Raw genomic sequence first — 16,665 nt, forward strand, 5'->3', positions numbered from 1 at the left:
AGCGTAGACGACGAAGTTTAATAAAGCCCAAACCACTCCAAAGTGAGAGTGAGAGAGAGAGTGAAATTATGAGAAGTGCGAGATCGCGGGAGGAGATGAAAGCTAGCCAAAAAAAAAATAGACAAATTATCGCTGACATTTTGTGGCTCCTTGCGCCATTCTCCATTTTGTTGGCTAAAGTGCAAATTAAATTTTCATATTATTAGCACAATCATTTGTATACATCTTTTTTCTTGTCTTCTTCTTACAGAAATCGTTTGGAATCAAATTCAGAACATTGGAATGCTTTGCTTTTATCCTTACGCGAGCTAACCGAATGGGTTATACGCAAGGAAACGGAACTGAGCACCTTGGGATTGGGACCTGTGCGCGGTGATGCGGCCAGTTTGCAAAAGCAGTTGGTAAGTTGGTTGTTTCTTTTTTTATTTGATAAACTAGGTTAGACAGACATTTCTGTGGTGCTTCATACCCTGTAAGAAGGAAAATAAAATGTAAAATGTAGCTAACACAACTGGCAAATTCTATAAACTTTGTCTTCACACAAAGTCCACAGTAAACTTTCGCTTAAATCTAAAAAGAAATTTAGAAATATAGCCTGCCTTTTTTGTTCTACCACAAAGCTAAATAGTATATTGATTAGAAACTTTTGAAGTAGGGTATGCGCAAGTCGTAGTCTTAACAAATCAAAGTAACCCTTTTGCCACTTGTTTTCTTTGCTTCATTTTCTGTGTTATGTCAACGACCCAGTTTTAACCTTTCTCAAAAGCTCCGACTGCACCTCAATTTGTTGTTGCCTTTAGCCCCAACTAATTGTCTGGAAGGCAGTTGGGTCCTATATCTCACCCTCCGACTCTCACTATGTCTCTGTCTCTCGCTTATTTCTTTTTGGGGTTGTGGCCTAATTTTTGTTTCAATTTCACCCTCTGCGTTCTCATTTGTTAATTTAATGGTGCATAGACAAGCGCATGTTTGTTGAATATTTGAAACAGAAAAACACTTTTTGTTTTTTTGTTGTCATCGTTGTTGTGTAAATATTTATGAAATTTTATATTTTAGTTTTAATTAAATCAGTTATCTGGCAGAATTTTGGGCTCGCTTTTTGGCAATCACATTAATTGCTCGGCAAATACAATTAGAAACTAGTTGAAATAATTGCAATAATTTTGTTGATTTTTGGCCAGAGTGGCAAGAAGTGGGCATAAATTCCATTTCATTAGTGGAAAATGCAAACACAAAACACAGTCGAATAAGAAAATCTACACAAATTGAAGGAATACCCAGATCAATGTATTTAATAGCCTCTCTCTATATATGTTGCTGGTTTAAGTGAAGATTTCCAATTCTGAACTACTACTAAGTGGCCATAAGTCTTCGTTTTTAGCACTCACCCAATAGTAGGAAAGAATAAGGCGACGAATATATTTCCCTGGAATTCTTAAATAATTGTTAAATGATGCTTGTTATGTCAAAAACATGCTTATACGCACACCTACACACTCAAGCACACGCACACTCACACACACACATCCTACACATATCACTTAAGGCCTTGGGTCAAGGAGTGGGGTAAGACGAAGCTTAAGAAGAAGCGAAAAAAAATGGAAAGCGAAACCCAAACGAGCCAGTTTGAAAATAGGGGGAAAGAAAAACACTGTCTAACACAGCATGAGCCACTTGGAAATTCACTTAACCCGCCTAGCCCCACTCCACATACTCCCCGAGAAATAAAGTAGAAGGCGGGGAAAAAAATGAGCGAACTTTCACCCCATTCGAAAGGCAGCAGCAAAGTAGCAGAAGGAAACAGCAGCGGCCATGGAACCATGGAGGCATCCTGTAAATCTATTGCCTGCCACTAAGTTACGGTCTGCCGGACATTTACATTTCGGCTTGTATTTTTTCCCCCTTTCTCTTTCTGCCTCCCTTCCCCTAGTTTCCATTGCTATTTTTATATATTCTCGTATTGTTGCATTTTTATTTCCACAACTAAATGCATTAAACACGAGAATTTATTGTGTATTGTAGGGGAGCGAAGTTTTTGCCATTCTTTGATAGTTTATGGGCCTTGACCACTGGAAATTCTGTAGTTATTTCTTTATACTTGCTTGTAGAGTATTTTTTTTCTCATAGCATTTCTTATTCATGAAAGTAAATCTTTCCTTTTTTAACGTATTTTCGTTTCTTTTTCTTCTTTTCTTTTAAAGGACGATCATAAAGCCTTTCGTCGTCAATTGGAGGATAAACGGCCAATTGTGGAGAGCAATTTAACGAGCGGTCGTCAGTATATTGCCAACGAAGCAGCCGTCTCAGATACTAGCGATACGGAGGGTAAGTTTTATATTCCCATTATCTACTTTTACTACTAAAAAGGTCTTGCTACTAAATGTTTAAGCTTACCCCCAACCCTACTTCAAAAAACTTCACTAAAGTGAAGGAAAAGTCGATAATGTTCTTTGGGCCATAACAAGTATTTAAAATATTAAAGTTAAAATTGCGAAAATATCTATAAAAATTTCGAGTCATAAGTTTATGACCAGATTGGAATGATGTGTCCTTTTCAAAGAGTTAACATGCCATTTATGCTGACCATGTCTTTCTAAGCCATATTTGTTACAAGTAGCCCTATGTGACATAGTGTTTTGTTGAACTAGGACTAAACATCGGTTTTCGAACTTTCGAATTTCGAATAGCCTAGTTAAGCATACAAACATTTACATATTAAGCACCCATATAGTGAAATGGTATATTAAAGTCCCCAAAATGTATGTAACAGGCAAAAGGAAGTAAATACATATAAGTATTCTTGATCAGCAACAGCCCAGTCGATTTAGCCATCGATTTAGCCATCGATTTAGTCCGTCCGTCCGTCTGTATTACCAGCCAGATTTTGGAGCAAACATGCCATTTAGATCCTTGTATTATGGGAATAGAATTTATTTAAAATTTTTGCCACTCAACCGCAACTTAAACAAAACTGATTTTCTTTAAAGCTATAGAAATAAGAACAAATCTATTTAAATTTTAGATTGGGATATTAAGGAAAAGTGCCCTAACAGAGCGATGTCTGGATGATCCATTTTTTTTATCGATCCTTTGTGTTCAGGGTATAGAAAGTACATATTATATATCAAAACCAACAAAGCTTTTTTTGAAAATTATGACTGAAGATAACCTCAAAAATTGATTTTTTGTTGCAAGTGTTTCAAACGTTTTTTTAAACAAAAATATAGTTTCCATGAAAAGTGAATAGAATGTTGATTCAAAAAAAAAGTTTTCCTTGAAATTTCAACAATTTGCACTTACTCAAACCTAACATGGAAGTAACTAAAATCAACATGCACAATTGTTGCTTTAACTACTCTCCAACTGCTTGGCAAGCTGTAAAAACCGCAAACTCACACACACGCACCCCACACACATACTAAACAAGAGAGAGAGTCACACAGAGGACTTTCGAACGTGAGCGCCTAAAAGTAGACAACTGTTGTTGCGGCCAGACTGCAGAATTGCCAATTGATTTTCACTTCTTTTAGCCCAACGAGCAAAGTTCAACTAAGCTTCCACAGCACCCTCTCTTTTTTGTTTAAACTCTAGTTAACAATTTAACAAATGGCTGTGTGAGTGTGTGTGTGTGTGTGTGTGTGTATGGGTGGGAATTGAGGATTTTGTTTTGGGGTTTTAACGTTTTTTTTACCCACATTGAGCGGGCGTCAACGATAATTGCGACCAGAGCAATTAGTGCGATTAGTACGCTATTAGAGCAAGAGAGCGAACCCACTGAACTTTGAGCTGTCTCCGGTTTAGCAGTTGGTTTCTATTTTATATGCCATTTGATTTTAGCCATTTTGATGTTTATTTTGTGGTATACCAGTTTACCTCTTCTTTCTGTCTTCTCTTCTCTGTCTCTCTCTCTCACTCTGTCTCTGTTTTGTGTGCTTAAAAGATAAACAGAATTGTATTCATTCAAATGATTACTGAAATCGAATAGTTAATAGTTTTTTGGTTCAAAAAAGGCCAAATTAAATTTTCAAAAATTTTTTTGTTTCGTGTTTATCTGTTATCTGTTTCTTTCATTTCAATTCAAATCCCAGAGAAGTTTTCGTTTTAAACAAGAGAATTTTATTCAAGCACCATGAAAATTGAAATTGAAGGCAATGGCAAGAAAGTTTTTCCTTTTAGCAGCTGTCCATCAGAGAGTTTTCCGACTTGAATGTGACAGTACGCGACAGAGAGAAAGAGATAGAGAGAGAGAGAGAGAGAGATAGAGAGAGAAAGAGAGAGCGAGAGAGAAAGAGAGAGCAGAACACATTCAACACGATAAAACTCAATCTTTAAATTGAATTTGAATATTACAACAACAACAATAACAACAAGAAGAACAGCGGCACGGAAGGAAGGAAGTTTCAACTCAACTCTCGATATTTGCTTAGCATCATATTACCAACAACTGGTTGGTTTCTGCTTGGGCCTGGCCTGCTTGGCTTGGCCATAAAACTTGTACGCCATCTCCTCATCTCTTGGCAGTTCCTCCATCTGTGTCTCCGTCCGTGCATTAAATTAAATTCGGATTTAGACCAAGTTTTCATCGATGGCTCTGTCGCTGTTGTCGTCTTTGTACGTACGTTTCGCACACTGTGTCACTGTGTCTGCGTTTCCATGGCTTTTCCAGCTGCCACTTGTCAGTCTCGCTATGCTGCCCTCTCCCTCCACATTTTCTCTATTGCATTTTAAGCCCGTTTTTTTTTCCGCCCCATCTTTTTCTGCCACATTTCATGTCATCTTGTCTTTCAAATTTCATGACACTCTTTCCCAATGTGGAAAATTAGAAATGTCTTAAGTGGTTTTCGATTATTTTAATCGCATCGAATCGATAAGTTTTCCACCACGAATAACTTATAAATAGATGTTGATTATTCACTTTACAATGTGAACTTTAACTTGTCTTAAATACTGTTGCAAAGTTAAGCTTACTCTGTTTGGCAAAGTAATCAAATTTCTATGGGAAAGTTGCACCTTTGATTCATTGATTTTGATTATCATTCAACATCAATTGCAAGTCAAATTTGTTGTAATTGGATTTTAGTCTTTGCCTGTCCCTCTTCTACTGTGCCTCTCCCTTTTTGTTTCCCAATTGGATTTCTAATTCCCTAAAAGATATTTCACTTAACTTTTACCTGACCATTTCACTGTCTGTCTGTCTGTTTGTCTCTCTGTCTATCCGTGTGCGCGCCAATTTAACGTTTTCTACCCAAAGGGCACCACTCCTCCACTGGCACGCCTCATACCTTTACCTCCAAACAATTTCCACCTTGATTTTGATTCAAACATTTGCTTGAGGTACTTGAATGTAAGATTATTTTATTGCAAATTTAATCACCAAGCACCATCAGCATAATCAAAGTTTCACTTGCTGCTGCTGCTCCTCCTTCTCTGTCTCTCTCTGTCTCTTCATCTCTCCCTTTCTATCTCAGCATTATAATCATCGACATTGGCAGGCATTAAGAGTCATAACATCATCTCTAATTCATAAACTCCTCTCTGTACGTGCCAAAGATTTCTTGTGCTCCTTTTTGCCTTTTGAATTTCCACCATAATTTGACTTTCTCTGTGGCACTTATATCATTTTGTTCATGTTTTTTCCACTTATATTCTTTTGCTGATTGCAGCCGCCCATGATTCGGATTCGCGTTACATGTCCGCCGAGGAGCAAAGCCGTGAGCTGACACGCAGCATACGCCGTGAAGTTGGCAAACTTTCTGAGCAATGGAACAATCTAATCGATAAATCTGACAATTGGAAGCATCGCCTAGATGAATATATGACGGTAAGTTACATAAAAAAACCAAAATCATACGAAAATTTCTTAATTTACTTAAATCTGTTTGGATTTCTTTATTTTGTCTTTTTTTTTATTAATATCTTTGTCTAAATTTGTTTGTCTGGTTTTGTGTTTGTGTGGAAAAATGTGGATAAAATTTTATTCAATTGCTACTATAAAAACCACATGTATAGCCAAAAAACAACAAATGGCTAATAAATGCAAGTGTGTTTTTTATGACATTTCATATTTTTGGCCACAAATGTCTGATGGTTGATGTCGGTCGGTTGGTTGGTTGCTGAAACTGTTGATGTTTCTGTTGTTGTCGTTACTCATACGCACCGTAAATTTTTCGTTGCAACAAAGTTCTGGCTTGGCAAGGCATAAAAATGTCACATTACACGCAGTATACACACATGTGTATGTCTTTCAATGTGTGTGTGTTCAAACAATGGACATATGTGTTTGTGTGTAACTCGTTGAATGTATAAAATATCAAAGCGCATAAAATGCACATATTTTGTATGCGATATGTGTAGCAGACGCATACTTTTAGCAGTAACAAAAATCAATATACAACATGGTCATAAAATGGAGGTAAAAGGGGCAAAGGATGAGGAATATTTGCCATAAAGTGAGAATAAATATATATACATACATATATCCGAGAGAAAACAAAAGTTAAGGACTATGAATCCAACTTCTCCATACATTCCATTCATTCACTTTTTGTTTCTATTTAGGCATTTACCCGAGTTGCTTATCTTTTAGTCGATATGTATTATGTAGGTTGCTCTACTTTTGATTTATATGACATTGGGGACAAACCTTTGACAATTTCCAATATTTATTGGCACACATTTTTTATGGTATGCAGATTAACTCTGTTCTTTGCCATATTAAAGCATTTTTTTAAAAATGTTAGCTAAGCTTTTTATTCCGGAAATTCCCATAAAATAGTTAGTTAGTGAAAGAGAGAACTTTCTCGGCCTCGGTTACATAGTTAATTGACCACAAAACCAAAACTAAAAAGAGCAAGCAGTAGGAGCAAGAAATTTTTATTAATTGTAGAAAAGTTATAAACTAAAAAAAGCGAAAAATTTGTGCAAAAAAAACTTTTGTGCAATTTCAGTTCAAAAACCAACCTGAGAAACTTTTTAGCTCCTTTCCTCTTCGTCTTTTTTTTTTTGAATAGTTGGCAAACTGTTTGCATTGCCTGACATAATGTTAATGAAATTAAAGTGCACTCTTGCATACATATAACCGAAAAAGAGAAGAAGCAAACAGAAAAAGAGTTGACCGACCACGACAAATGTCGTGGGCAGATTCTAAATGGCGGAAAATTCTATAAACGGAAACTGTATTCAAATTCTAAACTTTAATTTATCTACTGCAATGGAATTCCATCTTCAATTAGTCCAAATTCAGCTTAACCGAAGCGTTCATTCCATCATTACTGTCAAGACGAAATGCCATCGACTCTCTTCTCATCTTAGCCTACATACTCAGACAGAATGAATCCACAAAATGCATTCACAGTGAACACATGAAAAGGGTTCACTGGCAATTACCGGGAAGGCATGCATGCATGCAGGCAGGCAGGCAAACTAGACACTCTATGATGGACATGCCAATAATGGTAGAATGTTGGACTGAAGCTCACATGTGTCCAACGGCCAAAGCCACAAAACTACTTCTGCCTCATTTAGCAAATAATGCAGACAGGCGAAGAGAGTCGACGGAGAACACTGAATTTTATGGACTTGACTCGACAACAGATCGAAAAATGGGATAGCTGGGAAGAGGGGGGAGAAATGTTCATTCAATTGCCCAAAGCAGAAACCATTCAATTGGTTTTGCTTGCACAAATCAGCAGTTGTGGCAACATAAGCATGAAGGGGCAGCAGCCGCAGAGAATGGCCGCTAAAAAGCAATTGCTTAACGCTTTGAAATATGTTTCATTGATTTCCTGTAAAACTGTTGGAAAAATAGCAAAATAAATGTAGGAAAATAACAAAAAACAACCTCAACAAGAAAAGGGAAAGAAAACAAGCACATGAATGGCCGGAAAAGTCCTTGCAGTGACCATAATTTAACCGCACATGTGGTCGATATTGACGCACACACCACACACTAGACACACACACACACACGCTGACACACACTCATTTAGCCCCTTATGACCAACGATTGGACACAGCTGGTTGGTGTCGTTCTGTTGGCTGCAGGAACTCCTGCTTAAGTTCTTCTTTGGTCTTTGGCCATTTAAGCCAATATGTGTGAAAAATGTGTGTGTGAACAGCTTTATATGTAGGTATATGTGGGTGTGTGTGTAAAGAGTTTTCGTTGCATTTTTAGCTTGGTTTATTATTATGCAGTCCAGCTTCGACACAAAGAAATCAATTTTAGTTTTTTTTTCAAGAGAGACATAGAGAGAGAGAGCGAGAAACACACATAAATCACTCATACGCAGTGGGTGGCCGATCGAAAAAACACGGCTAAACTTGTGATTTATGGCTGACTCTTTATGATGCTGGTCGCCAAACACAAAATGTCCCATGAAAAATAATAACATCAACAAAACTGAAAATACTCACAACTGTGTGACATAAGTAAGGAAAAAGTAGACAAAAATTCCTAACAACCCTAAAAGTAGGCAACACATTAAGCCAGTATTTGGTTAGTAAAGACACGAACCAAATCACATCTAATGTAAATTATAAAATCGATTAATTAAGATTTTCAATAGGAGTAAAAAAAAATTTCAAAACTCTAAGGATTACCTACAATGATTTATTCAGTGCAAAAAATGTTGTAAATAATATTTGTTTACTTTTTTTGTATAGACCCCAACGACAAAAAGGTGATTTATATTCTCATTTTGTAACGACAATTTGTCTTGTTGCGGCCCATTAAATGTTTAAAGATTGATTAAAAAACCCGAAAAACCCTTTGCCACAAAAAAAGGCAGACGAAAATATACAAGAAGATATATATACATATATACATCATCTGTCGTTTTGGCACGCTGGGGAAATCAATTGATTGTCACGCTAAAATGGTTTGGCTTTGGCTTTGCTTTTGATGGTTTCACTTCAATCTTTACCTCTCTCCCTTTGTATCAGTGTGATTACTTTGTCTATCAAGAAAGCACCTACCGACCACCTACCAACCTACCTACATATATATAAAGGGATATACATCCTTACCAGCCTTACCATCTATTGGGCGACGCCCCACAATCAATTTTATGTGATACCGCAATATGGCGGTGGCTCTCGTTTGTTTTTTCTCTGTTTGAGGTCCTTTTATTTGCACAAAAACTGCACAAATATGCCACGAAATGTAACCAATGTATAATTGTCAAACGTGTTGGTGTGGCGCACACACACACACACACAAACACAGAGAGAGTTACCTATAGAACATATAGAAATTGCCGTTGTTGCCCCAGCCATGTGGCCAATTCATTTGCACTGTCAGTTTTTTCCTCGAATGGTTTTTGTTAGTTTCCCTTCTATGTATTGCTGGCAGCGCCATTTTGTGTGCGTTTTGCCAATTTCACCCACTTTGGAGTTGAGTGGCTTGTATTTGATGATGCGGGAATCGGCGGGTGGTTGGGAGTGTCAAGGGTTTCATTTCATAAATATTTTTGTTTGCTCTTTTCCGTTGTATATATATGTTATTGAAGCAAAAATATATTTTGGCCTGAGGATCCAATGAAATGAAATTTGCTAACATGAAATAGTTCTTTAATTGGCATTGGCTTTTTTCGAATGTAATTGAATGGAAAACTAAATAAATATTCTCTTTCTTTTCTCAAATATATTTTATGATAACCAATGGCAAAAGTTTAACATTGAAATTCCAACTATACCGGAAATCTATTCGAAACCCAAGCCTAACTGTAAAGACCAAGATTTAGTTTTTTTTGTCTTTTGGTTTTGTTTCCTTCATTTTTCTTGGGACGACAAATCGCCTCTGCGAAGAGATAAATATGCATATGAAGTGAGACGAGGAGTAAAAAAAATTGCTTGCCCCCGCCACAGCTGCCCCAAAAGGTGGCAGAGTGAAAAATTATGCGCTTAAAAATAGATTTTTCCGGCGACACTCCAAAAAAGAAAAAAACAAAACCGAAAACAAACCAAAAAGTGGCGACAAAAAGGAAAACCAACTATGTCTGGAGTTTGTCTCTGTCTGCAGTTCATAAATTTTATTTGCTCGAGGCAAGTGTAGGCTTCACACCAAAAAAAAAAAAAGGAAAAACAATAAAGAAAATCCACAAGGAAAATTAAAAGAAAAATCTCCTCGCTTATGATAAACTCGTTCGAAATATTTTTCACACTTTGTCAGTCGGGCAGACATGGCAAGGCAAAGGCCTCATGATTGTGGCTGAGCCTCAATGAAGTTATTAAACATTCAGACCAGGATGAATGAGAGGAGAGATTAGGTAGCGAGGCAAGGACAGGACTACTGATATCACTGACGTAGTTTAACAAGGGGCAACAACATCTTTTGTAATCAATTACACACCTAATTAAAAAGTAGTTTGCTTTAGTGTTTCTTCAGTTACAATTAACTTAATACTAAATTTAGATTTCTTTTATATTTATATTTTTGGTTCCAGTCAAGTTTTAATGATTTTACCATCTTGATTTACACTATACTATTGTTTAGTTAAGCAGTTTGGTTTACGTGCAAAAAGGATAAAAACTCCAGTCTCTATTTTTTCTTGTTTTGTTTAAACTCATTCTCAAGTTTAAGGTTTAACTAATTTCACTTAATCTAAATCTTAAATCTTACACTTCGAATGTCTTTAAAAGAAAGTATATCTAGCATATTATCGTTTCGACTGCGTCTGATGAGGAATTGAAAACAATTCCTCAATTTATATAATTAAAGTAATTGTCAATGTAAAATCAGTTTAGACACAGACATGCAAATGTATAGTCAAACTCATCAGTTTAGTTAATTATAGGTAATTGCTAGAGTAAGTCAAAAGAGAAGCTACTTAAGTGCCAAACTAAATGGAAATTAACTTCGGTTTAAGCATGTATTAAGTAATTCAAGTTTGCTGATATACTAAAGACTTTAATAAGATTATTTGAGATATAATAAACCGGAGTACTTTGTGGTTTGTATCGTACAACCCCCTTTGCACACACACCCCTGTCCTGTATGTCTGTAGTTAGCTGTTAATAATGTTTTCTGTTTATTAGTTTTTGCAAAAAGTTGAAGTAAGGAGTAAGGAAAAGTAAAGGCAACATATTTTGTAATTGTTCAATACTTTGGCCTTTGCTGTCGGACTCTTTTTTTTTACCAAAATGACTCATATGTCAGATTTTAACTCATTCAAAACGCTTTAGCCTCAAGAAAAGGAATACAAAGGGTTGATAAACATTTGTAAATTGTCATAAAATAGACATGAACATCATCCGAAAACAAAAATGCGGGAGTAATAAAGTCAAATGGCAAATGGTTTTAAATTATATAGCAAAAGAGCGGAGGGAAATGTGAGAGAGACAAAGCGGCAACTAACAGATTGAAAAATTATAACAACACTCAAAAGTGGCACTCAAAACCACTCAAAAGTGACAACCACTTAATGAGCCACTAGCCACAGATAAAGACAGAAAGAGAGAGAGAGAGAGACAAAGCGGCAAACAAAGAATCAGTGGGAGAGTGGTAGATATTTCATAGAGTATCAACAACATGTGTAAACAAATCTCAAAAAATGCGAGCAACAAGTGAGAAGAGAGATAGCGAGAGAGAACTAAGTGTGAGAGAGCTAGCGAGAGGAGAACAACAAGTTTCGTTACGTACTGCCAAGTTGAGTGCAAAGTGGTGGCCCCACAGTGGTGCAGTGCCGCAACCGCTCAGCACTCAACACTTAACGCACTGGAGACGACTGCCACCGACTGCTTTGTTGTTGCGTCCAGTTCAGTTCAGTTTAGTTAACGAAACGTTGGCGCGTAAGTTGGTCGCATGTGGTCGAAGTCGTCGCCAAAGAAAAAACACAAGCCGGTAAACTCAAAGATTGAGGTACATTCTATAAAGTTCGCAAACATTTGCCAGGATCGACGCTTTAGAAAATGTCAACCCAAAAGTGATTTGTGCCTTTATGTGTGTGTGTGTGCGATGGAAAAGCAAATCTTTTCTCATTAATCTTCAGTTTCAGAAGACGTGTAAAACAAAAAAAAAATAAATAAATAAATAAAAATAAAAGCAAATCTCTTTGCGACCCAAAACAAACGAAAGTAACAAGAGTAATAAGGTCGAAATTTATAATCATAATTTTATGTCAACGTCAACGAAGTGAGAAATGAAATTGAAATGAAATGAAATTCTTTGTAACAGTCACGTTTAAAATTGTGCTCCCTTTTTTTTGCCGCGAATCGTGTTCAATATAACATTGTTATTTTGTCTACAGCCATCCCAAAAAATAATCAGACAACAAAAAACGAAAAAAAAAAAACTTAAAATAAGTTGTTGGTTGTTCTTTTTTTTTTGTGAAAATATGACGATGGCGTTAAGCAAATTTTTGCTAAATAAGCTACTCAAATTAAGCTGAAATTAAGTTTATCATAAGCAAGTGGGATGGGGGAGGTGGGAAACGCTTCTTAAACTAAAAAGAATTTTAGATTTTCACGTGTCTTGAATTGAAAATGTGGTAAAAATTCAAACTGATAATAACTTAATTGAATATTATTTTAGCAGTTTTCAAAATCTATATAAATTCATTTGTGTTTGAAACTAGTTGACTGTTTTCAGTACCCTTTTTTTTTTTGTCTTTTACAAAGTTTAAACTTTTACAATTGGACTCTTTCAAAATTATTTAAAAGTTCAGTTTTTAAAATGCAATAACAGTTCTAAAGATATTTTGCAAGATCTAATCTAAACTAAACACTAAGTTTTGCTAATGTGCAATTGAAAGTCATCTTAGACATATTGAAAGTGTTAAGTTTAGTTAAATATTTTTAAAGAATTTGTTGCGGTTCTAGTTGGGGTTTTAGAATCATTTGCTTGAAATTATAGTCCATTGGTTAGTTCAACAGCTAATTAGTTTTCTGATTCGATTCCTTTATAAAACAAAGACCACTGCTAATGTTTTCGATTTTCTACTAGTTCTTAGAGCCAAAAGTAGCTCTTGCATAATTTACAAGATTTCTTTTTTATATCACTAAGTAATCATTTGCATTCTTTGTCATAAATGCAAAACATTTTCTCAGAAATCTTGTCTATATACATTAACTCTGAAAGCATTTGCTATCTAAGCATACTGATCATTTACGTTTCTTTTTTTTGTCTTCATGTACAAATGACTTATCATTTAATTGCATGCAAAAGATGCTTTAATTCTCGGCCATATCTTTAATAGATAAACTCTTGCACTTTATAAGTTAACAACAAATAAATCTCAATTTCCAACTAGATCTCCATCCCATGGCCAAGTCAATCACCAACCTCACCAACTTCATCTTCAACCCACCACAATTTTTAATATCCCACGCTAAACTTGTCAAATTTTGCTGTTTGGGAGCCTCCGGCAGATAAAGGTCGTTTTGCATTTTATTGAAATTCCTTCCTTTAGCTCCTGCCTGTTGATGATGATGCTGAATCTCTTTCTCTCTCTCTCTTGGATGTTCATTTTATGTGTTAAAGTTGTCGCTTTATTTGCCCGCTGCCACCGCCTTGCCAGAGGGGAGAAGCTCTTCGGCTCTTTTTTGGAGCCCCAGCTAGCAGCAACTTGCTTCCCCACTTTATCTTTGTCATCAGTTTGAGTGTATGTGTTTGTGTCTGTAACTGCAACGCCTCACATTTCCACATGTAAAGTATATATGTATATACATACATACATATACATATTAAACATTATGTATCTCAACTGGATTTTTGTATATTTCACATTTGTGTTCATTGTTGTTCATTCTTTACTCTTTATCTTGTCTGGATGCGAGGCCTTTGACGCTGTCAGTTGAGGTTAATTAGGATAAATATGACTCAAAACAATTTAATGATTATTTCTGTCTCACTGGCGCCATCTGGCGTGTGTATGTATATTTCAAGGTTATAATGAACATGTTAGTATTTGAGGTGAAAGAAAGTTGTATGTTATAAATTCCATCATCGTCTTCTTTCTTTCATCTTTTCGATCATTAGCTTTTGCCTGCTGTGCCCCAATTCACGACTGTTATTCACATTTAATTCCTGTGAAACGAATCAAAGATACTGAAACTCCGAGGTTGACGATCACGAATTCGTTCGTTCGATGATGTCACTCATTGATTTATCTTTCATTGAACTCTTATTGGGGAAGTTGCACAAACAGAAACGAAGTGAGAAGCAATTCTGTCATTTATTCATTTAAAGGCAGCAGATGTTTTTTGGTATTTGAAATTCAAACATGGAAATTTCTGTACTTAAAAACAATTGCAACGCTAAAAATTAAAAATCTTTAATTATTAACAAAAAGCTGCATTCTAAAATATTAAAAACAAAAAAAAAAAATTAAAAAAAAAAAACTATGTTTTAGTCTGAGCGCATGGGAAATTTCACAAATTAAAATTCTGCAAATCTGTATAAAAAGAAGGAATCTTCCAGAAGAATTCCTATACATTGAGTTACAAAACAGAAATAAGAACTCATGGTTTTCCATAGCTCTATAAAGTGAAAAATATTTATTTTTATTTTAATCAGCTTAAACAAGATTTCCTTTTAATTTTGAATAAAACTTTAATAAATAATGAATATTTTAAGCCCAGCAATTTATAAGAGCAACATTCTCCATACTTTATTTCTAATTGTAAGACAAAACTCATTTAGAAAATCCAATTTATTTATAAAATTGCAAAGTCTTAAAGAAAACAGTTAACACCAAAAACTTGTTAAACAATTTTCTCATGTTTTCCGTTGTTGTTTTTTCATACATTTTCTTTTAGTTTATTTTTTTTTTGTATAATTTTGTAATTTATTGCTGACTTGATTTTTTCTTTTCTTCTCTTTGTCTTTTTTCATTTTTTGGACAATTCTCTTTTGCAGACAAAATCAGATTCAGTTGTATCTGATATTCTGAAAACCAACACTCTCAAAGTAAATATGTTTTACAATTTTTGTACATTTTTTATTTCTTGTTTATTTGTCGGTTATTAACATAAAAACTCAGAACCAAATGATATTGGTGGGGCGGGTGCAAGTCATAAAACTCATTTTGTTGTTGTTATTGATGTTCTTGTTAACAAATGACACATTTATCTAACATTCAGATAACATTCGATATATAGAAGTATGTATGTGCATATGTACATATGTCCCTTGATCATCTCAAACTGATGGCAAAAACATATAATTAATGCCCCAATGAAACGAAATGTTGGCTTTTTTATTGTCTCACATTTGAACACACACACACACATGTTGGTTATGGATTGTTGGGGGAAGTGAAATTTATGAATTGCTTTCGGGATTGCTTTAACCCCTTCAGACACTTTGACCCAATTCAAATGGGTGGCTGCCGAGATAAGAGTCATTGAATGAGCAATTGACAAAGATGACGATGAAGATGATGAATTCAAAAGCATATGAACTACAATTCAATTGAAGAATCGTTCAGAACTCACATTTTGATTTAAATATTGCTGAATTTCACTGCTTATTTTTGTTTCTTAATATTTTAAATTGTAAGCCATTGTTAAGTAAACTTAAAAAATTATTCAGCTGTCAGCTGCGTTGTCCTCAATCAATCAACTCTCTGTCATATGCATGCATACAATGTGCCTAGTTAGCCCTCATTAACGAAATTGATATTCCTAACCTTCACTTAACATATATGGATGTGTGTACATAAATATAATGTTACATAAGTGATAAGAAACTATATTATATATTAAATATATAAAATATATATTTTTTCCATTCCATTTCCCACACAAAGCCTTGCCTTTCATTAATATTTTCATATGAAAAACATTGCCCATTTTGATTGCTGACTGTTGAAATTTTTGTGTCTTACACTTACTTATTAAAAGTCTCCACGTTCTGGTCAAGCATTTACAAAACAAAAACTGTTTACAAATTATATTTATATATATATATATTTCAACTGCATGATAAAAAAATGTAATGCTTTTATTTAAAAAGTCTTATGGTGTAATGCAGACTATACTAGAACTAACTAATGATCAGTTTGGAATCTAACCTTCTTCATACCTTTAATATGAATTGACTTTAAATTAATATAAGTTCAAACCAAATATATATTTAAATCAAAATCAGAAAGGGTCTTTGCAAGGGCGTATAAAAAAACGAAACAGGTCGTCCCCTCTGTTTTTTATGATGGTTTTCTCATGCGCGTTGCTATCTCTTTTTACATTACATACATACAAAAAGAGAAAAAATGGGAAAAAATGTGCGAAATTAAATTTCTTTTAATATTTATTTATTTACGTATTTACCTTATTTACTTACCTCACAGTCTGCAATTGCGATTCCATGTGCTTATTTACCTCACATTTCATACGTTACACGTTCATACTAAACGGTATTTAAATACCATAAATACTTGTACTACATACAGAAAGTGAGAGAGAAAGAGAGAGATGGACGTAACTTCCCTTATTGTGGGCACTGTACAAAATGTACAAATAAAACCAAAATGGATGTAAGCAAACACCGCTCATGTGCGATGTATGTATGGTGGCTATGGATGGATCCTACTCCCAAAAGATTTCGTCTTCCTCCCTTGTGCCTGCTCGCTGTCTCTTTTGTGGAATTTACCCTTCATTTGAGTAAACTCAATATGTGTAGTCTGTTTGCATTTCGGTTTTCTTGAAGAGCTACTTATGATTATGGAA

At 35.0% G+C, this 16,665-nt stretch overlaps 1 protein-coding gene across 4 annotated transcripts in view; it reads left to right on the forward strand.

Moving 5' to 3' along the window:
* The window catches only part of LOC6650303 (dystrophin), a 141,700-nt gene that overhangs the window by 99,347 nt on the left and 25,688 nt on the right, over positions 1-16,665 (forward strand). For all 4 annotated transcript variants that reach the window (XM_023180896.1, XM_023180899.1, XM_002072801.4 and 1 more), the window contains 3 exons: positions 251-401; positions 2,202-2,325; positions 5,664-5,821. In XM_023180896.1, coding sequence (XP_023036664.1) covers positions 251-401; positions 2,202-2,325; positions 5,664-5,821 — 433 coding nt within the window. The remainder of the gene's footprint in view (positions 1-250; positions 402-2,201; positions 2,326-5,663; positions 5,822-16,665) is intronic.

This window comes from Drosophila willistoni, chromosome 3R (assembly GCF_018902025.1).
Source record: "Drosophila willistoni isolate 14030-0811.24 chromosome 3R, UCI_dwil_1.1, whole genome shotgun sequence".
Lineage (NCBI taxonomy): Eukaryota > Metazoa > Arthropoda > Insecta > Diptera > Drosophilidae > Drosophila > Drosophila willistoni.